Source organism: Diceros bicornis, chromosome 13, assembly GCF_020826845.1.
Source record: "Diceros bicornis minor isolate mBicDic1 chromosome 13, mDicBic1.mat.cur, whole genome shotgun sequence".
In the NCBI taxonomy this organism is placed as follows: Eukaryota; Metazoa; Chordata; class Mammalia; order Perissodactyla; family Rhinocerotidae; genus Diceros; species Diceros bicornis.
In genome coordinates, this window is record NC_080752.1 from 47,008,598 (window position 1) to 47,028,753 (window position 20,156).

The 20,156-nt window shown below is 52.7% G+C and overlaps 3 protein-coding genes across 6 annotated transcripts; 1 reads left to right on the plus strand and 2 right to left on the minus strand.

The window, feature by feature from the left end:
• Positions 1–136: 136 nt before the first annotated feature.
• Positions 137–5,436, minus strand: TMEM234 (transmembrane protein 234). Of its 3 annotated transcripts, none has more exons than XM_058553541.1 (5): positions 5,277–5,436; positions 4,673–4,824; positions 3,825–3,891; positions 981–1,073; positions 137–701 (listed from the first exon to the last, which is right to left on the minus strand). In XM_058553541.1, the coding sequence occupies exons 1-5, from the start codon at positions 5,434–5,436 to the stop codon at positions 607–609; spliced, it is 567 nt and encodes a 188-aa protein (XP_058409524.1). In that variant the 3' UTR covers positions 137–606. The 3 variants fall into 3 exon arrangements, with proteins under 3 accessions (XP_058409524.1, XP_058409527.1, XP_058409526.1); XM_058553544.1 differs by lacking the exon at positions 5,277–5,436 and adding an exon at positions 5,171–5,201; XM_058553543.1 differs by lacking the exons at positions 137–701; positions 3,825–3,891; positions 5,277–5,436 and adding an exon at positions 4,950–5,235 and having other exon boundaries at positions 1,006–1,073.
• On the plus strand, positions 5,232–13,515 carry EIF3I (eukaryotic translation initiation factor 3 subunit I). The gene is made up of 11 exons (XM_058553540.1): positions 5,232–5,308; positions 5,402–5,494; positions 7,011–7,098; positions 7,405–7,470; positions 8,427–8,576; positions 8,660–8,787; positions 11,624–11,734; positions 11,854–11,943; positions 12,516–12,589; positions 13,105–13,197; positions 13,325–13,515. Exons 1-11 carry the CDS (start codon positions 5,306–5,308, stop codon positions 13,404–13,406), a joined length of 978 nt encoding a protein of 325 aa, XP_058409523.1. The 5' UTR covers positions 5,232–5,305; the 3' UTR covers positions 13,407–13,515.
• Positions 13,516–13,545: 30 nt separating this feature from the next.
• On the minus strand, positions 13,546–20,151 carry LOC131413083 (myotubularin-related protein 9-like). 2 transcript variants are annotated; one of them, XM_058553536.1, is made up of 10 exons: positions 19,755–20,151; positions 19,469–19,577; positions 19,119–19,244; positions 18,830–19,003; positions 18,091–18,317; positions 16,583–16,744; positions 16,264–16,405; positions 15,961–16,181; positions 13,965–14,116; positions 13,547–13,885 (listed from the first exon to the last, which is right to left on the minus strand). In XM_058553536.1, the coding sequence occupies exons 1-10, from the start codon at positions 19,937–19,939 to the stop codon at positions 13,752–13,754; spliced, it is 1,632 nt and encodes a 543-aa protein (XP_058409519.1). In that variant the 5' UTR covers positions 19,940–20,151; the 3' UTR covers positions 13,547–13,751. The 2 variants fall into 2 exon arrangements, with proteins under 2 accessions (XP_058409518.1, XP_058409519.1); XM_058553535.1 differs by lacking the exon at positions 16,583–16,744 and having other exon boundaries at positions 13,546–13,885; positions 19,755–20,025.
• Between the last annotated feature and the right edge of the window lie 5 nt (positions 20,152–20,156).

Genomic DNA, 20,156 nt, shown 5'->3' on the forward strand with positions numbered 1-20,156 from the left:
TAAGCAGTGTTGGGGCTCACAGGTGTCTGAGAGGGGCAGGCAGTTGAGGATTTCCACCCACCTTATGGGTGGGACAGGCAAGGCTAACAGACAGCTCACCTCCCTTACATCTGCCATTCTAATGCACCTTCTTCCCCTCAGTTCCCCCTTCAGCCAGCCAAGGCTCTCTGACTGAGCCCTGGAGGCCTCCTGTTTGCATTTCTGGCTCAAAGACTGTAGCTGGCCCTCTCCATGCAGCAGGGGTTCTGCGGTCCATCAACCCTGCTGCTGGGAGAGTCCAGATCAGGCCATAGTAACAGTGGCTGGGCTAGGGCCTTAGGGGCCTGATGTGACAGCAGGAAGAGAGCTGCTGGGGCAGAAAGGTTGCTGAAGGTGAGTGTGAAGTCTCTTGTGCTAAATCGCAGAAGTTGAACAGCACTTGAAAGTTACAAAATCCTTTCAGTCTTGTTCTCTTATTGTGATCCATGAGGTAGCTGTTATTCCCATAAGAGATGAGGAAGCGGAAGCTCAGAGCGGGGACGTGCTAGGTCCATCTGCTCACAGCCTGCACCTCATGGCACGAGGGCTTCCTGGAGACAGTAGAGCTGGAGGGTGGTGTCGGCCCACTCAAAGGGTAGATGGTTGCCCCTGGGTCTTGCTCACTGAGCTTGTGATGCAGAGGGTGATTCCTGCCACGGTGAGCACAATGCCTGCGAATGCTCCTGCGGTAATGGGCAGAAATAAGAGGCTCTGAGCCCAGCCATGCCAGCAGGAGCTGGTACAGGGCTGAGGGAAGGGCTTAGATGGGGTGTGTCCCCAGACTGTCCAGGGGAAGGGAACTCTGATGGCCCCAAGGAAGCAGGAGAGCTGCAGAGGAAAGGGGCAGGATCGGAGAAGGTCCTCTCCTCCCCCACCCATGGGACATGGCTTTGAGAAAGAACCAAAACAGGGGTATCAAGGCCCAAGTAGCTGCTTCCCACACTTGCAGTGGCCCGACTTACGTTCTCCACCAATATCTTCTCCAAGGACCTTCCCAACAATCAGTGTGAAGACGATGGCCAGAGAGTTGCTGATGGGCACAGCTAGGGTCAGATCTGAGTGAGCAGAATGAAAAGAATCTCTGAGATGCAAAAATGCCTTTCGAAGCACAAAACACTTTCATTTCATCATCAAGACAGCCTTTTAAAAAACGGTATCTCAGGACTCCATTTCCCAGACGAAGTCACAGCCAAGCTCAGGATTCAAAGCCAGGTCTCCTAACTCCAAATTCCATGTTCCCTCAAGATTCCAGCATGAAAATCTGAACTACAAAGTCTGGAACCACCCTGGTTTGCTGCTAAGGATGAGGTCTTTGCACTCAAAGAGAGCTCCTGAGATCTCAAGCACATCTGGACAGACAGGCACCCAAAGCCCAAAGGATGCAGCAGAATGAGTGCAGTGACACGAAGCACAGCCACTGTTCATACTAAGCACATATTCTGTGCTGGGCGCTTTGTGTCCATGTCTCATTGACTCTTCACAACAACACTGCAAGAACAGCACTGTCATCATTTTGCATCGATAAAGGAAACAAAGGCTCAAAGAAGTCACATAAATTGAGGCAAATTGAGGATTTAAACCAAGGTCTGCCTGACTCCCAAGCCTGTGCCCTTATCGAATTAAATGGATATGGACAAACCAAAAGAGAAGGAGAAGCACAGTTTGTTTCTGTTTCAGCTCAGGCTTGGGCCTTATGGAGTTAAAGACGAAAAAAGAATGTTAGAAGGAGGAGGCCGGGTACCTGTTCAGGACAGGCCCCACAGGGCTGGGCCTTAGGGAGAGGCCACCAGAGCCCAGGATCTGCTCCTTAGTCTTGAAGCTCCGAGTGACTGACTCCCAATAAACAGACTTGAAAAAGACTAACAGACTTAACAACTCTGTTAACTTAAAATGTGTTACACTTAAATTTTATACACTTAAAATTTGTTAAGAGGGTAGATCTCATGTTAAGTGTTCTTACCACACACATACGAAAAAAAAAAAAAAAAACTAATGGATAAATCAGAAGCTGAGTTACTTGTTTACAAAACTCCTAACTGCCAGCGAGACCAGGATGCTCATGTTGGCTCCTCAAGAAGTTCTTTCCCAGCACTCCCAGGCCTCACCTGTTTCAGGTAGTGAGTGGAGGCGAGAATTGTCCCACTCCTCATCCCCTGTGAGGCCCTACCATGGCTGGCATTACCCATCCAAGAAACTGACACAACTCCTACTACTCAGACCTGCTTCCTTAAGCTTACATGCCTTACAACAAATGCCATGGCTGCTAAAGACTGGGTTACAATGGTAGATGGGGGAGGGAAGCAGCATGCTGCACTGGAAGAGCAAGGGCACTGGAGAGGCAGAGCTGGGTGTCCCTGTGTAGTCTCGGTTAGCTCATTCAAACACTCGGAGCCCGCTCCCCACGTGTAAAACAGTGATAGCAAGATAACAGCATCTACTTACAACAGGGTTGTTGCAAGATGAAATATGACAATGCCTGTATAGTCCCTGGCTGAAGTAGATGCTTAATAAATAGTAACCATTGTTCTGATTATTAGAATGGGTGGATGTTAAAGGATAGAGGCAGAGTAGGTGATGAGATAACAGGATCATAAAATTGCCATTTGCCCAAAACTTGGTAAATGGCCAACCGCAGTCAGCTGGCCAGAGGGTTCAGCATTCTTGGGTAGCAGGGAGTGCCCAAGTCTTTCAAACTTTCTTTTTTCTTTTTTTTTGCTGAGGAAGATTAGCCCTGAGCTAACGTCTGTGCCCATCTTCCTCTATTTTGTATGTGGGATGCCGCCACAGCATGGCTTGATGAGTGCTGCATAGGTCTGTGCCCTGGATCCGAACCCACAAACCCCAGGCCACTGAAGCAGAGTGCACGAACTTAACCACTACACCACTGGGCCAGCCCTTAAACTTTCTTTTAAATGAAGTCTTATGAGAAGCCCAAAATGTAAAACAGATGAAAGTGGAGTGACTCTAGTTGAAGCTGACACAGCAGGTCTGGAGACTGGCCTATCCCCTTGCCCACCCATGGCCTGAGAGGTTCCCCAGAGCTATCTGGGGCCCAAACTCCCTTCAAGTCCCCAGAGGGCCTGGGTGAGACTCCAGAGGAGGTGAAGCCACCACAGGGAGACTTCTCATAGCAAAGTTAAAGAGCATAAACTTTAAGTAATACATGGCTTCAAACCCTTCTGCACTGACATGCTGTGGGACTTAAGAGAGATGAAATAAGTTGCCCAAAGTTTTGTAACTTCATCTCCTAAATGGAGATAATCATGTGTCCTTCACAGGGTCACGATGAGAATTAAATAAAATGTGTAAAACTAGCACAGTATCTGATGCAGTAGAGGGCAGTCAACAAACAATGGGGGAAAGGAAATTTATATTTATTGGGCTCCTACAGTGTGCACCAGGTACTCTGCTAGATGCTTCTCATACACTGAATTTAATCCTCTCAATGCTATGAAGCCAGTCGTATAAAACCAAGGTTCACATGAGGGACTTGCTCAAGGTCAAGCAGGTAGCATGCAGTGGAAGCAAGAGCATCAAAGCCAGCCCTTGACACAGCAAAGTGAACCCTCCTTCTTCCTCTGCTGCTGCACAAGACTGCCAGGCTTCAAACCAAGCCTAGTGCCTGGCAGCATACTCACAACCAGCCCCCTGTGCTCCTTCTGCTCAGAGAAGGCGGTGCACAGGGAACCAGAGGCAGTGGGCTCTCCCTCACCCATGGGAACAAGGTGCTTCAGGCTCCCTCCCCAAAGTGACTCTTCCAGGTGGCCTCCACCACTAAGCATAGCAGTTCTAAGCCAGAGACCCACCTGTTGATGCCAAGGTGAGGTAGTAGAGAAGGGAACCACACTGGTTTAGGAAAAACGGCATCAGGTACTGAAAACAGAAGAAATCTGTAGTCAGTGTGATTGCTTGACTGAGCAGCACTGTCTACTTTGAGCTTCTGGATATGCCTTTCCTTGGAGGGAGGGGTAGCTATAAGGGCCCAGGGAGCACTGAGCCTTCTGAAAAGGACCCTTCCAGGGCAGAGGGAAAGTTACTGACTGAACTCCATGCCTTTGTCCTGAATGCCCCCTCCCTCAGCCCTCCTAGTTCCCATACCCCCTATCCTGCAAGTCCCTGAGTGCCAATGTCACTCCCTCCAGGAAGCTTTTCCCAAGTCCCCTAACTCCAGCCTCCCTCCTCTGAACTATCTGTACCTCTCTCATACCCCTTAGCCCTGAGAGGTGGTTGTGTCCATGTCTTGTCTTTTCCACTAGCCTAGACTGGCAGTGTTGGGGTCAGAGGGAGTTCTCCATATCCTTCCTTAAACTCCCTCCCCAGGGCCAGTTTGGGCCCCAAGCCCTCGCTCTGGAAAGGTCTACTGGAGGGATCACAATAATAAAATATTAATAATAGCAGCCATAGGCTGAGCACTACTTATGTACTAGGCCCTGTAACTCACTTCACTTAATCCTCACAACTGCCCTATAAAATGGTTACCATTATAATTCCCATTTTACAGATGATGAAACTGAGTCTCAAGAAGAACAAGTAACTTGTCCATGAGCTTCTAGCGAGTAAGTGGTGGGGTGTAGATTCTAACCCAGACTTGTTTGACTCAGGAGACTAAACTCTTAGCCACTATCCCCGAGAGAGGGGCCATTCACAGACGCACCTCAGTATTCAAGAAGAGAGTCTTCATCTCCTGCAGCAACTGCCGGGCCCAGGTCTGCTCATGAACCTGCTGCAGGCCGGAGGAGGCCCGCTTGAGCAGCGGTTGTGTGCCACCCCACAGAGCGGCCACCAGCACCAAGGCCAGTACCTGCCCTGGATGGAGATGCGAGTGACCCCTCCCTACCCCCAAATGGCCGCCCGCCGGGCCCAGCCCTCATCCGGCCTCCCATCCCGGCCGGCCCTCTCCCGGCCTCCTATGCCCAGCTAGCCTCCCCCACCTCCCTCCTTCGCTCTCCGACGCTGCGGGTGCGATTCGCGGGTAGGACAGACCCCGGAAGGCCGGGGAGATGAATCCAGGAGCCCGGGGCTTGGGGCTGTAGCAAGAGTCGGGGTGAGGTGGAGGTGGAGGTGGACGTGGAGTAGGAAGCGAACTCCAGAGGTGGAAACTGAAGGCCGTAGACGGGCGGTAAGCCATGGTGGGGCGGGGCGCCTTACCCACCGAGAGACGCCGCCATGGCAACGCCGCTCCCTTCCACTTCCGGGAACGAAGGGGCGGGGACCCATAATCCGGAAGCCGCTGCAAAGCCTCTTCCGGTTCTACTCACGTTGCCGCTCTCCTCGCGTCACCGCTGCGATGGTAAGTTCCCCTGAGTTGGAGGTGTTGCCCTGGGGGTCCGGGTCTGGACAGGGGCCGGTTCTGGGCGCTGACTCTCCCGTCCTGTCCCCACAGAAGCCGATCCTTCTCCAGGGCCATGAGCGGTCCATTACGCAGATTAAGTACAACCGCGAGGGAGACCTCCTCTTCACGGTGGCCAAGGACCCTGTGAGCCTCGGCTGGAGGGCGGGCTGGCGGGATCATGCGGAGGGCCTCTGGAGGGGGCGCGTTCATTCTGGAGGGCGATGGGTGGACAAGCGAGTTTTGCCGCAAGAGGGGAACCAAAGAGCGCCCTATTCTGAGAAGTAAGGAGAGACCATCCTGGGGGTAGGTAGGAGAGAGCATTCTACCAGGAAAGGTGGGAAAGAACTCAGTTGTTGGTAGAAAGAGGGAGTAGCCGGGGAGAAGAAAAGCAAGAGACCATTGTGGAAGGAGGACGGGGACAAGGGTCAGCTCGTTCAGGGGACCAGGAGGAGACCACTCTGGGGGAGAACAAAACTATTCTACCTGGAGAGGGGAACAAGCCACCTCTAGAAGGGGAAAGCTGATGTTTGGGTGGTGAGGGACACAGAGGACTTAATAAAGGTGTCCTTGGTCTCATTTCAGTCAGTCCTTCTGGGCCCCATCCTGCCATTCACTGATTGTAAACAGGCCCTCACAGCACCGCCTTTTGAGGCACCTCCCCATGGATGAAGTTAACTCTAATGGTAAAAGTGGGGATGCGGAAGCCAAACGCCTGATTTGAATCCTGACCCCTGCATCCACTAGCAATGTGACTTTGAGTGTGTCATTTAACCTTTCTAAACTTCAAGTTTTGGGGCGGCCCCGTGGCTTAGCAGTTAAGTGCGCGCGCTCCGCTGCTGGCAGCCAGGGTTCGGACCCCGGGCGCGCACCGAGGCACCGCTTCTCCGGCCATGCTGAGGCCGTGTCCCATGTACAGCAACTAGAAGGATGTGCAGCTATGGCATACAACTATCTACTGGGGCTTTGGGGAAAAATAAATAAATAAATAAAATTATAAACTTCAAGTTTCCCTTTTTATAAAATATGGGTACTGATAGTACCTCCTCCATGGCATTGTCTTTAGGATTAAATGAGATCATTCAAGTAAGGAGCTTAGCACCTGGTGCGTATGAGTGCCTAATTAATGTTAGTCACCTATATTTTAAATTCCTTAATCATTTTATTGGAGCCTCACAGCTACCCTTTGAAAATGGCATTATTGTCATGGCTATTTTACAGATAGGCAAACTGAAGTTCAGAGGGGAAAAGCACTGTATCTGAGATAATACAGTGAGATTGTGGCAGAGCAAGGACTCCCCAGGCTTCCCTACTACCAAGTACTCCCACTTGGACAGGACACCAAAGCTACTGTTTTTCTGGACTGGCACTCAACTTGACCTTTTATTCTTCTGAGGGCTTAGGAGTCTGGGGGAGGGCTGGGACAGTGGCAGATGGAGACATTTTTGCAAGCCTCCTGACTCCTCTGCCGCTTACCTGTAGGAAGGAGGAGAATCCAGGAGTTGGTCTTTTTACCAGCAACCTGCTGTTTCCCAAGAGATGAGCAGGAGAGAGCAGAATCTGGCCTGGCTAGAGGCTGGTGAGGGTTCCTGGGGCAAAATAGGAGGCTATTGCTCTGCCTGGGTTGTGTACCATCCTGTCACATTGTCGTTGACCCCTCCAGATTGTCAATGTATGGTACTCCGTGAATGGTGAGAGGCTGGGCACCTACATGGGCCATACTGGAGCTGTGTGGTGTGTGGACGCTGACTGTATCCTTGTCTTGGCCCTGAGTCTATGCTCCCAGGGTCTGCCAGCAATGGAAAAGCTGCTGAGTTGGAGGTTGGGAGTTTGGGATGCTCTTGTGGGTCTAGATAATGAAGCCTCCTACTCCCTTTGTTCACTGATTGGGGGAAGATTCAGGACAAGTTCCAGTTCTAGATGAGGAGGTGAGAAACCTCTGAGGTAAGAGAGAAGAAGAAAAGCTCTTTGGGGCTGAAAAGGGAGATGATTGAGTTGGCTCCCAAGAGGACAAGGGCTCAGGTGAACTCAGTCATGTTTCTTAACACCCTCTTCAGGGGACACCAAGCATGTCCTCACTGGCTCAGCTGACAACAGCTGTCGTCTCTGGGACTGTGAAACAGGTAAGCCTGGGCTATTCACTTTTTCAGCACAGTGGGGACCTACAGTGTACTGTTTAAGTGAACAGGTTCTGGGGAAATAGAAATAAATCCAGAGATGGTTCCTAGCCTAGGGAACAAGAGACAGATAAGAAAATAAGGAAGACAGATGAGAAAAGAGGCACTGCAGGAAGATAATGAGCCATGTGAGAGGAAGCATAGAGCTCGGTGGAAGGCCAGAGAGAAGCGACTGACTGCCTGGCAGGGGGATGGGAGCAGCCCGAAAGGTTTCCCAAGGTAAATGTCATATGAGCTGGGGCTTAAAGGATGAGAAAGAGGTCATCACTTTGGCACATGCAGGAATGAAAGCATGGCAAGTGTCGTGTCCAGGTCATATGATCTGGCAGGAGTTCCCGCTTGAGGGATGAAATAGTCAGTGGAGAAGATGAAGCAGGCTAGGGCCAGAACAGGCCTTGAGTGCCAAACTCAGGAGCTTGGCTTTGTTCTGTAGGACGTGGCATGCTGTGGAGGTTGCTGAGCAGGGAAGAGTGGTGGTCTGTGTTTAGTTTTAGCAAGCTCAGGTAGCAGTGGGGAAAGAACTGCAACTAAAGACGGGGGAGCCTATGAAAGCTGCTCCATATAGTAAATATTTACCGAGTCCCCAATTTTGTGCCAGGTCTAGGCTGGGCGCTGGGGACACAGGGAAATTAGAGCGGGTGTTTGCTGTGAAGGAGCATATTCCGAGGGGGAAACAGGTATATTGCAGTCCACTGTGAGCAGTGCTCCATTAGCACGATGTCTGAGGAGGGGCTGGGGAAGAAGTTAAAAGACTTGAGGGAAAGCATAGCAGTGAGGAAGAGGAGGTGGTGGGTTGGAGTCACTAGAGCAGGAGAAACAGTGAGACGTGATGACAGGCAGGTGTACTGTCCTCCCTGTGATGGCAGTGGGCAAGGGGTAGCCCAAACTCTTCCTGTCCCCAGGGAAGCAGCTGGCCCTGCTCAAGACCAATTCAGCTGTCCGGACCTGTGGTTTTGACTTTGGGGGCAACATCATCATGTTCTCCACGGACAAGCAGATGGGCTACCAGTGTTTTGTGAGCTTCTTTGATCTGCGGGATCCGAGCCAGATCGGTGAGAGCTGGGGCCAGGGCTGGGGGGTGAGGTGAAGGGTGCGGCTCCAGACCCCAGGGCCTGACATCTGCTGCCCCACACAGACAACAACGAGCCCTACATGAAGATCCCTTGCAATGACTCCAAGATCACCAGTGCCGTGTGGGGACCCCTGGGGGAGTGTATCATCGCAGGCCATGAGGGCGGAGAGCTCAACCAGTATAGCGCCAAGGTAAGGGGCTGCGTGGGGCCAGAGCCCACTAGAATGATTCCCTACCAGAACCAGGATGGCACAGTGGTTAAGAGCGAGGGCTGGATTCAAACACAGATTTCACCACTTTCTAGCTGTGTGATCTTGGGCAAGTTACATAACTTCCCTGAGCCTGTTTATCTTTAAAATATTTTGGGGCTGGCCCTGTGGCTTAGCGGTTAAGTGCGCGGGCTCCGCTACTGGCGGCCTGGGTTCAGATCCTGGGCACGCACCGACGCACCGCTTCTCCGGCCATGCTGAGGTGGCATCCCACATACAGCAACTAGAAGGATGTGCAACTATGACATACAACTATCTACTGGGGCTTTGGGGAGGAAAAGGGAAAAAAAGGAGGAGGATTGGCAATAGATGTTAGCTCAGGGCTGGTCTTCCTCACCAAAAAAAAAAAAAATTTCTCTAAAATGTTTCAAGGATCTAATGACATCAGATGTTTGAAAAATTTGTCACAGAGTACTCAGGATATGTTAATAGTGATCACAAGTAAGCATTTTCCTGCCACCACTGAGTACCAGCCCCTGTGCTAGGCTCTGAGGGCAAAGAAGTGAATCAGACATGGGCTCTGCCCCAGGGGGAGACAGACTTGCAAACGGCTAGGACATGAGTCAGATTGTGAATTGTGCCACCATAGAGGTCTCAGTCAAGTGCAGAAAGTGCCCTCTGTCACAGAGGAGGTGGCATGTACAGTAAGCCATGAAGAATAAATGGAGCGGGGCCGGCCCGGTGGCACAAGTGGTTAAGTGTGCACGCTCTACTGTGGCAGCCTAGGGTTCGCCAGTTCAGATCCCTGGAGCACACTGACGCACTGCTTGTCAGGCCACGCTGTGGCAGCGTCCCATATAAAGTGGAGGAAGATGGGCATGGATGTTAGCCCAGGGCCAGTCTTCCTTAGCCAAAAGAGGAGGATTGGCAGATGTTAGCTTAGGGCTGATCTTCCTCACAAAAAAAACGGGGGGGGGGGGGCCGGCCCGGTGGCGCAAGAGGGTAAGTGCGCACGCTCTGCTGCGGCGGCCCGGGGTTCGCCGGTTCGGATCCCGGGCGCGCATCAACGCACCGCTTGGCAAGCCATGCTGTGGCGGCGTCCCATATAAAATGGAGGAAGATGGGCACGAATGTTAGCCCAGGGCCAATCTTCCTCAGCAAAAAAAGAGGAGGATTGGCAGATGTTAGCACGGGGCTGATCTCCTCACAAAAAAATAAATAAATAAAGTCCATGACTGATAACTTTAAAAAATAAATAAATAAATAAATGGAGCTTCAAGCAGGAAGAGAACGTTCCACAGGCAAAAGGAGCAGCACACGCAAAGGCACAGATTTAAGAGAGTATATGGATTCTTCAGGAAACAGTCTGGTTATCATTGGAATGCCGTGTTGGGGAAGGTGGACAGAGACTAGATTTTTTGAGTGTCAGGAGGTAGGGGGTTGTGATTTTCCTTTAGGCAGTAGGGAATCTTTAAATGGTTATTGATGGTCACATTTTCTCCTTAGAGAGCTTTGCAGGCTACAGTTTGGAGAAGGGACCTGAACTAGGCAGTAGCCATGGGGACGTGGAGTACCTGATGGAGTCGAGAGATATTTAGGGGTGACTGATCAGATGGAGGGGTTAGGAAAGGGTCAAATCCAGGCCGTCTCAGATTTCTGAGCTGGGTGTCTGGGTTTCTAGGGAATGCTGGAATGTAGTACCATCAAGGTTACTCAGTCACTCAGCAAGCCCAGGCCTACCTGCCTGTATAGGAAACAGGAACCAAGGTCAAAGGCATAAATAATGCTTGATGCTAGCAGATGGTGGAGCTGATCTTTGTCCCCCAGCTAGGCCTGACTGCAAAGCTGGTATTGGTTCTCCAGAATGTGGAAGCCAGATATGTTTGTACCATGTGTCCAAATTGATGGAGGAGACAAAAATACATTCTTCCCTCAGAATAGGTAAAAGTAATTAAGGAAAGTGTGAGGCACAGCGCTCAGGGCCTTTCAGTCATGTAACAAATGTTTACAAAGCATAGGCCAGGTGCCTGTCACAACTAAGTCAAGTAAGACACAGTCCCAGTACCCTTACAGTGACCCTGGGTGGTGGGCTTTTAGTAATCTTCTTTTCCAGATAAATTGAAGCAAAGAGAAGTACTTTTAGGGGCATATTCTAAAACTCTGCTCTTTGTACTACACAGTCTAGCAGGTTGTTTAGTGGGAAGGGAAACCAGGAGATGAAATGGCCCGTTGGGGAGACCTAAGAAAAGATAGATATGCAGCAGTCCTCGTGGACTGTGACCAAGACCCTGGGAGGGAAGGGGGGTGAGCTCGGGTAGTCTGCCTCCTACTAGTCGTGTGATCTTCAACAAGTCACCCCATCTCTCTGAGCCTTAGTTTCTTCCTGTTAAAATTTCCATTAAAATACCCACTTCATAGGATTGGTGTGAGGATTAAATGAAGTAAGGTGTTAAGTGCTTGGCACAATGCTTGGCAAATAGTATCTGTTCAATAAATATTTGGTGAAAGAAAGAATAAACAGAAACTGCTCAACCCTTATAGTATGATGATGAATTAATAGGTGCATAGATTTGTCACGATAAGCATGTGTTTTCCTAGGTGGACTAGCAGTGTTTATGAAACTTGTACACGTGGGCCGGGTTAGATGTAGACTTGGGTTTGGGAGAGGGAGAAAATTTTGATTCAGGGGATATGTGGGCAGTCCCAACCTGAACCTCGCCTCCCTGTGATGGGACAAGAAGCAGTATAGAACCCTGGCTGAGCAATGGGGCTGCTGGGGTTCGAGCTGGTCAGAGCCTCCCTCTCCTTTCTTCCCCAGTCTGGAGAGGTATTGGTGAATGTTAAGGAGCACTCCCGGCAGATCAATGACATCCAGTTATCCCGGGACATGACTATGTTTGTCACTGCATCCAAGGACAACACAGCCAAGGTGAGCCCGAACAAGGGGTCTGGCGGGGCTGCTCCCGCCCTCCTGCATGGCTCTCAACTTGCCCGACTTCCCCCAAGAAGGCGTCTTTTACAGGCTTTTCCCCTGCCTTCTCTCTCCAGCTCTTTGACTCTACAACGCTTGAACACCAGAAGACTTTCCGGACAGAACGTCCTGTCAACTCAGCTGCCCTCTCTCCCAACTATGACCATGTAAGGGAACCCCGCCTGGGCTTCCTGCTAAAGCCTCAGAATGCTTTTAGGATCTAGATGTTTGTCTAGCAATTAAGATATGAACTCTGGGGTGAAATAGTGTCAGGCAGACAAGGGATTCCCAGAACAGCGACAAGGCTGAATGATTGGGAAGTCCCAGGGGACAGGGCAAGAGGTGGCTGAAGTATCTGTCCCCTGCCCTTAGTATCCTCCCAGTCTGGTATGGGAGATTTTAAAAGCTTATGGGGGGACCAGCCCGTGGCGTAGTGGTTAATTGCATACCCTGCTTCGGCAGCCTGGGTTCGCGGGTTCAGACCCCAGGCGCAGGCCTACACCACTTGTCTGCCATGCTGTGGCGGCGAGCCACATACAAAATAGAGGAAGGTGGGCACAGATGTTAGCTCAGGGCCAATCTTCCTCAAGCGAAAAAGGAGGAAGATTGGCAACAGATGTTAGCTCAGGGCAAATCTTCCTCAGCAAAAAACAAAAAAAAGCTTATGGGGCAAGAGAAAAAAACAGAAAATGGACTTCCCTGCCCTTTGGGCCTGTCTAGAGTTTCTTCTTCTCTTCAGGTGGTACTGGGTGGTGGTCAGGAAGCCATGGATGTAACCACAACCTCCACCAGGATTGGCAAGTTTGAGGCCAGGTAAAGGAAGAGGGAGCTCTCTCAAACCGGAACCTCATGGGGTGTCTTTCATAATGGACGCAAAGCACGTAACTGAGGAGACCCTCTTATTTCATTGGCAGCCAGATTTGTGGCCCTTCTGTGACAAGTGTGTAATACAGCAGGTCAGAGCATGAACCCTCAGGCTCGCTCTGAGGCCCTAGACACATCATTGTATTTGTCTGTGCCCAATTATCCTTGACTGTAATGGGGACAGTAAAAATGTACTTACCTCACAGGATTGTACAGATCAAATGAGTTAATGCTCGTCAAGTTCTTAGAGCACTGCCCAGCACATAGTAAGGAGGTGTTGGCTATGTATTCAGGCAGACATTTGGGTCTAGTCTTCCCCTAACTTCATCTTACTTTGTTCACATTCATTTCCCCTTTTCCCAGTTTCCCCACTTTATAGTTTGCATTTGGGGAGTGGTAGGAGGGTTTTGGAAGGAGATGGAGAGTGAATTAACTGTCCCTTCCCACCTCACTCTCTCCTCCAGGTTCTTCCACTTGGCCTTTGAAGAAGAGTTTGGAAGAGTCAAGGGCCACTTCGGGCCTATCAACAGTGTTGCCTTCCATCCTGATGGCAAGAGGTAGGGCCCCAGGGAAGGGAGCTGAGCTCAGCCCAGGTCCGGCCTCTGCCTCTTTCCCATGCCCTGCCCCACAGGCCTGCCTCCCCCAGAGCAGGTATCTGACTGGTCCCTGGCTATGTCTTTCCAGCTACAGCAGTGGCGGAGAAGATGGTTATGTCCGCATCCACTACTTCGACCCACAGTACTTTGAATTTGAATTTGAGGCTTAAGAAGCTGGATCTCCATCCGGGCCAGGGAAGAGTTTCTGGGCCAAGGCTCCCGGAAAGTTGTGGACTATGAGAAATCAATTAGTTTGGGAATAAATGGTTTCTGGCCAGATGTTTTATGGGGTCTGTTTCATCATTTTCCCTTCTCAGTGACACCCCAGCGAGCTGATGCCAATCATGGATGCTTTTATTATTTGGACCTTCTCCCTATACTTTGGACACTTCAAACCTGGAACTTCAGTATTATGGGCTAGGCTGGGTTGCAGGCACCCTCATCCAAGGTCCAGAGGTGCTGAGGGCCTGGAGAGGTCTCAGGAACATCTCAGCCACTATCCAAGGAGCCAGCGCTTAGGATTGGGGCTCAGGGGCTGACACTGTTGGCTGAGAGCCTTCTGTCTTCTCCTTGTCTGTCACTATTTGCCACACCTTCTCCCATGCTACCTCTGAAGGCTCAGGTGGGCGGGTCCAGCGCAGAAAGAGGCCTGAGGAGGAGGAGGACAGGTAAGGAAGCCGAGCAGAGGGGATAACTCCCCAGGGGAGAAGGAGGAGTAGGGGGGTCACCTTGCCACAGTCGTAGACTCTGGGGCTCCACAGAGGGCCAGATGGCCAAGGGATTGAGGACGTAGAGCGGGTTCCGGACTTTTCGTTGTTCTTTTGGCTGGTTGAGCCCAGACCACAAGGAGTGTGTTCGAGTTCTCACTTCACACAGGCATCTGGAGGGAGAGAGTTTCCAGACTCAGCTGTGCCTACTGGGATTTGTGTGTGTGTATGGGGCGGGGTGGGACGGGGCTAGTTAATAGGGTGACAGCCACTAGGGCAGTGATAACCTCTCCTTTTTCCTGCAAACATTACTGCCAGTCACATCCTGTACCGGGCACTAGAATAATGCAGGAACAAGACAAAATCTGAGTTCTTAAGGAATTCTGCTTAGCTTTGCCTGAAAGTGTCAGGGAAGGCTAATTAAGAATGTGCTGTTTGAGGGGCTGGCCCGGTGGCATAGTGGTTAAGTTTGCGTGCTCCACTTTGGCAGCCCAGGGTTCGCAGGTTCAGATCCCGGGTGTAGACCGACACACCACTCATCAAGCCATGCTGTGGAGGCGTCCCATATATAAAATAGAGGAAGATGGGCACAAATGTTAGCTCAGGGCCAATCTTCCTCAGCAAAAAGAAGAGGAAGAATGGCAACAGATGTTAGCTCATGGCCAAGCTTCCTCACACACACACAAAAAAGAATGTGCTGTTTGAGCTGGGTCTAGCAGCAGAAGTTCACCAGGTGTACAAAAGCATGGGAACACTCAGGAGGGGGAACTGCACCAGCAAAAGCAAGAAAGTGGGAAAGGGCCCAATGTGAATATTGATAGATGTAGATTGATGTGTTTAAAAAAAGCTGATGGAAGTGGAGACAGCGCAGGGAGGAGGCTGTTCCAATGGTCCTCACGGAAAGGAAAGGGTTTGGATTAGGGTAGTAGGAGGGGCTTTGACAAGAGAGGACTAAGCTAAGAAATTCTTAGGAGAAAGGCTAACTATGAAGGATGGGGGAGAGGGAGGTAAATAAAGAGAACAGTTTCTAACCTAGATGACCCACTGGTGGAGTTAGTGAAAACAACGAGGGGGTAGGGGGAGGCTAAGCAACAAGATAACTAACTACGATCTTCACCTTCTTGGAGAGGAGTGAACCCTCCCTCCCTCATCTCAGTCTGATTAGAGAAAGACGGCTTACGGGGGCTTATTGGGATCATATACAACAAGCCAATTAAATAATAAAAATAACACCCCCTTGTGTGCCCACTAGCGCCAGGCACTGTGCTAAGCACTTTGTATGCTTTAACTCAGCTAATCATCACATCCCACCCCCCATAGATTATGGCTACTATGATCTTCTCCTTGCTACTGATGAGGAAACAGACTCAGGTTTGCTGCTTTTTTTTGCTGAGGAAGATTGTCTCTGAGCTAACATCCGTGCCCATCTTCCTTTATTTTGTATGTGGGATGCCACCACAGCATGGCTTGATGAGCAGTGCATCGGTCCACGCCTGAGATTTGAACCTGAAACCCAGGCTGCCGAAGCAGAGTGCGTGAACGTAGCCACTACGCCACTCAGCCGCCCCCTCAGATTTGCTTCTGATCACCCAGCTGGTGAGTAGTGGAGCCAGAATCTGAGCCCAAACAGTTTGACTCAGCTGTCAGCCTCTATTCTAGAGGCTGCTTCACTAGAATCAACCCTGCAGGGTGGTAGAGAGCCCCAGAAATGATTTATTTTTGCAGCAACTTTCCCCTTCAGTCCTTGTTTTTAAGCTAGGGGTGCACTTGCTCTTGGCCATGGACAGAGTGGGTAGATCTGAAGGATTGACCTTGGACCCATCCATCTCTGGGTTTGCAGAAGTTAGGGGGAACTGTGAGATTTGGAGGTAGGGGAGGAGAGGACACAGTTTTCCTAAAAGAGAAACTCATTTGGAAGGGAAAGATGTCCCCTAAGGGAGTAAGGGGCTGATGCGGCTGGTATGCGACCCTGTCTTGTGCCTGCCCACTGACCCACCTGGACACCCCCTTAGCTCACCTCTCCTTTTCGCTGTTGCAGAGGAAGGTGCCAAAAGGGGAGGCATAGGCGTGTTCAAACAGCACCAACAGCAGCCCCTCCCCAAACTCCAGTGACAGCGGGAACTGGCGACCCAGCTGCCACACGCAGTCCAGGAAGAGGAGAAAGGTGGGTGCCTCGTGCTTGGGGCGGGCGTGGGAGAAGGCCGAGTGGGCACAGCGCAGCTGGAAGGGGTGGCCGGCCTGGGGAGGGGGCAGAGCGATGGGCACAAGGAAGCGAGGTTTCTGGATGGAGGGGTAGGGCTGGGGCTAGGTGGCCACTTACCTGGATCCACTCCCGCTCTACCAGTTCCTGGAATCCAGCCATGGTCCGGCTCAAGGGGTCCAGGATGAGTTGTGCCAGTGAAGTCACAAGCAGGGTGCTGTCCGTGCCTTCAGCCCCATGCACCAGGATGCAGGCCCCTTCCCTGTGGACCCAGGGCTTATCAACAGCAGCCAGACCTTCCCTGCCTGGGTGGCCAGGCCAGGAATAGAATCGGCCCAGTTCTAGGCAATATTTGCTTACTGAGAGATGCTTTTGTGCCCAGGGGTTGAGAGCCCTGCCCATCCCGCCTTGTTCTCTGTCTTGTAGGGATGGGCCTTACCTCTCCATGCCCTGGGCTGCGAGGCAGGCGGTACTCAGTGCCTCCTTCACATGTGCCAGCCAGCGGCAGCCCTCTAGTCGACTAAGCCAGCGGTCCATGCTCTGCTCCAGGTCCCCACAGGCCTCCACCAGGCGCACAAAGCTCTCCTGTAGGGGCCGCCCCCTGTGCAAGTGAGAGTCTGGTCATCCCTCCACCAGCCCAAGCTCAGGTGAGCACAGCCTGGGAACAAGTGCTCCAGACTAATAAGGGAGACATAGAACCCTCAGGGGAACCCATCTGATGAGGGGAACACAGGACTCTTTGGGGAGCCCACCAATCTGGTGGAAATGATTCAGTATTCTTGAGGGTTCCCCAATCTAATGGAGGAGACCCAAGACCCTTTGGGGAGACCTAGTCTGTTCGAGGGGCACAGCATCATCTGGGGAGGGGTCACATAGCCCTCTGGAGAAACAAAGAACGCCCTGGGAAAACCCCAATTTGATGGCAGTGTCACTGTACCCTGAAGTCCCCCAGTCTGACAAAAGAAACAATACGTCTGGGATTCTGGTGTCTGCTCCTACTTCCCAGAAACTGTTCTGCTCCAAACCACCAGTGATCTCCAGGCAGAAAATCTAATGGAGACTTTTTCAGCCCTGTTTAAGAGCCTTCAGTGGCTCCCCACTGCCTGTAGGATAAAGTCTAAGCTCATAATCATGGCATTCAAGACCTTTGCTCTGGCCTCTGTCACCCCTTTAGCCCCATCTCCACCTCCACCTCACACTCTACATTCCCACCATACTGAAGTACTTGCAGTTCCCCAAACAGGACAAATGCCCAGGCTCCCTGCTTCTACACACCAGCAGTTCCCTCTACCTGGAATGTCCTTCTCTGGCCCTCTGGCTAACTCCTTTTCTTTCGGGTCTCAGCTAAAGCATCATCTTCTCAGAGAAACTCTTTGGATTACTTATAGAGAGGGGTGCCTCCTCTGCAATGCTGCTTATCACATTGAATTCAAACTGCCCATTTACTGCTGATCTCTCAGCCATGTCTGGGTCGGCCACCATCTCACCCTCTGCTCAGTCAGTGTCGGTGGAAGAAGTGAATAAAGTGAGTTTTATATTCTGGATAGGGGAGCAGTCCACTCTCCTCAAAGCACAAAAACTCCCTCAGGACCTCCTCTTGGTACTACCATGACCTGGAGACAGAGGGAACAGATACAACTGTGCAGGTACAGGGGACTAATGGGGAGGGCGTTGTGTGTGTCTGTGGTGAGGTAGTTCCTGGAAGACATTTTCAGTGTCATGTAAAGAGTTGCTTTTTCTTTCACAGGCAGAGTTGGGGTGCCTAGAAAGTAATGAGCTCTGTCAATGGGGATCTGCAAATGGGGATGCCCACCTGGCGGGATGGCTACCAGGAAAGTCCTAACAGTCCTCAAGGTTCCTGGAAGACATGCTCCCTACTCCGCACCCCCCACATCCATGAAGAGTCCTGCAGGAGTGTGCCTAAAAGAGGATGGGAAGGCTCCTTACCTCTCCAGGGGCCGGTGCAGCCGTTTCCAGCCAGGGTAGGCGGCCTTGGCCTCGGTGCCGCCGCCGGTCATGCGGGCCTGTTTGGCGGTCTGGGATGAGCGCGTGTCCACGATGAAGCCCCGGGCCCCAGGGCGAGCCCCAGCCAGCACAGCTCGCAGCATCTCCTCATCCTCAGCGCAGCGCCGCTTCTGAGGCCCGGTCAGGGGCTGGCTGGAACGTAGCAGCACCTGCGGACAGGGACTCAGCTCCGAGAGCTGTAGCCACCCAGCCCTAGTTCAGAGACTTCGCTCTGGGAGCCCCTAGGCCAGGTCTACACACTGGAGCGGGTCTGGAGCTGGCAGGGGCGGGCTGGAAAGCAGGAGCCTTATTGGCGGAACTCGGAAGGTGTAGCACCCAGGTCTGTGTGGATTGTGGCCAGAATGGGTAGAGACGGGATGAATAGACCGTGGGTCGGTCCTGGGTTGACAAAGAAGGCACTAGGCTTCCAGCGGCCCAGATCCGCCGTGGGCGGGGCCAGAGAAAGGCCAGACTCCCGAACCCGGGAGAGGGGCAGGGTCAGAGTCAGTGAAGCTGGATTGAGCAGAGGGACCGGGGCCTGTTGGAGGCAGCAAGAGGCGGGGCCAGAATAGGGCCGGAGCCCGGGCAGCAGCCGAGCTACGAATTGGGCCGGCCAGTGCGGAAAAGGGCCGAGGAGAGATGCAGTTGGTCCAAGCGGCGGGGTCGGGAGGGCGGGGCTCACGGTTCCGCTGGGAGCGTGGTGGTAGCTGAGCACAGGGAAGCGGCCTCCCTGGCGGAAGCGGGCGCTGCGCTTCAGGGCATCGTCATCCACCGCGCGAGGCACGATCACTGCGCGGGGGTAACTGGGGCACACGCTGAAGTCCTCGTTCACCTCACTCAGCCGCCACGCGTTGGTCTGCGGCGCGGGGAGGGGCAAAGGCCAGGTCTAGGGCATCCAATGAGTGCCCCGTCCCCTCGCCCCCTGCAGGCCCGGCGCTTCCACATCCCCTGGCCCCCACGACCGCGCCCACCTCGCGAGCTACTCGCTTGTAATAGTGTTCGGGCGGGTGGAAGTGCCAGGCGTCGCCCAATCTCAAGCCCTTGGGACGGTAGAAGAACGGAAAGGAGGTGATCACCGATTCCAGGGAGGACAGCGCCTGGGGAAGGAAGTCAGGGGATCTGAGAAAGGTCGGAAACATCTCACCCGCGCCCTTCTAGCCCTTCCGCAGCTCCCGCCTCTCCAGACCACCCTGCATCCCCTGGCCATTAGCTGTACCCCGGGATAACTGGATGCTGAGTCCCCTTGCGCAATTGCCCCTGTGTACTCCCTTCGTTACAGGATAGGGGTAGCTTAAGGGCCTCTGATGCACCCCTGGCGTACCTCGATGGAGCGGGCGATGTCCAGCGTCGCTTCCACGCCCTCAATGTCCAGCTGCAGCACTCGCAGGTCCTTACAGCGCAGCGTGATGGTGCCAGAGTCACCCGCGACCCTGGGGATAGACGGGTTTAGGCTTAGTGTCCCCCACACACACCAGGGGAGGAGAAACGAGTTTCTTGGGATTGGACGTTATGCAGGGGGGCACCGGCTCCAACTGCGCTTGCCCTTCCCCCTCTCCCCGCGGAGCCGCGCGCTCCCCAACTACGGGGACGCCCCCGCCACGTCTCACCGCTTCTCGATGGAGTCGACGCTACGCAACAGCAGCAGCCACAAGTCTGAAGTCGCCTGGGGCCCTGGCGACAGCAGCAGGTGGTGGCCGGTGACGCACAGCGTGCCGCGCAGCGGGGGCGCCTCTGGGCCCCGCAGGAGCTCGGCTTGGGCCCGGCCGGTACGGATCAGCTCTGAGAACTCCATTCTGCTAGCGGTGGGCCTGGGGCCCAGCAGAACGACAGACTCCAGGGGCGTCAGGCGGGGCGAGCGCGGGCTCCGAAAGGGACAGGAACTGGCTGGGCAGCTGGCGACGCCGGCAGGACAGCTGTTAAGGAGGCCCCTTGGAGGAAGAGATCGCACAGTTTCACAGGAATTTCCCCCTTCTATTGCCAGCACCTCGTAGTAAGGACCCAAGCCGGAA

Excerpts from the sequence above, each read along its gene's own strand:
- EIF3I (XM_058553540.1), top strand. Across the intron at positions 12,590-13,104 it reads ATTGGCAAGTTTGAGGCCAG|GTTCTTCCACTTGGCCTTTG; the intron begins GTAAAGGAAGAG and ends TCTCTCCTCCAG. Across the intron at positions 13,198-13,324 it reads TTCCATCCTGATGGCAAGAG|CTACAGCAGTGGCGGAGAAG; the intron begins GTAGGGCCCCAG and ends ATGTCTTTCCAG.
- LOC131413083 (XM_058553536.1), bottom strand. The coding sequence starts at position 19,939 with ATGGAGTTCTCAGAGCTGATCCGTACCGGCCGGGCCCAAGCCGAGCTC. Across the intron at positions 16,745-18,090 it reads CTGCACCGGCCCCTGGAGAG|GGGGCGGCCCCTACAGGAGA; the intron begins GTAAGGAGCCTT and ends TCACTTGCACAG. Across the intron at positions 14,117-15,960 it reads TGCAACAGCGAAAAGGAGAG|ATGCCTGTGTGAAGTGAGAA; the intron begins GTGAGCTAAGGG and ends CTCTCCCTCCAG.
- TMEM234 (XM_058553541.1), bottom strand. The coding sequence starts at position 5,436 with ATGGACCGCTCATGGCCCTGGAGAAGGATCGGCTTCTGTGGGGACAGG. Across the intron at positions 1,074-3,824 it reads CCTCACCTTGGCATCAACAG|ATCTGACCCTAGCTGTGCCC; the intron begins GTGGGTCTCTGG and ends CTGCTCACTCAG. Across the intron at positions 702-980 it reads AGAAGATATTGGTGGAGAAC|GAGCATTCGCAGGCATTGTG; the intron begins GTAAGTCGGGCC and ends CCATTACCGCAG.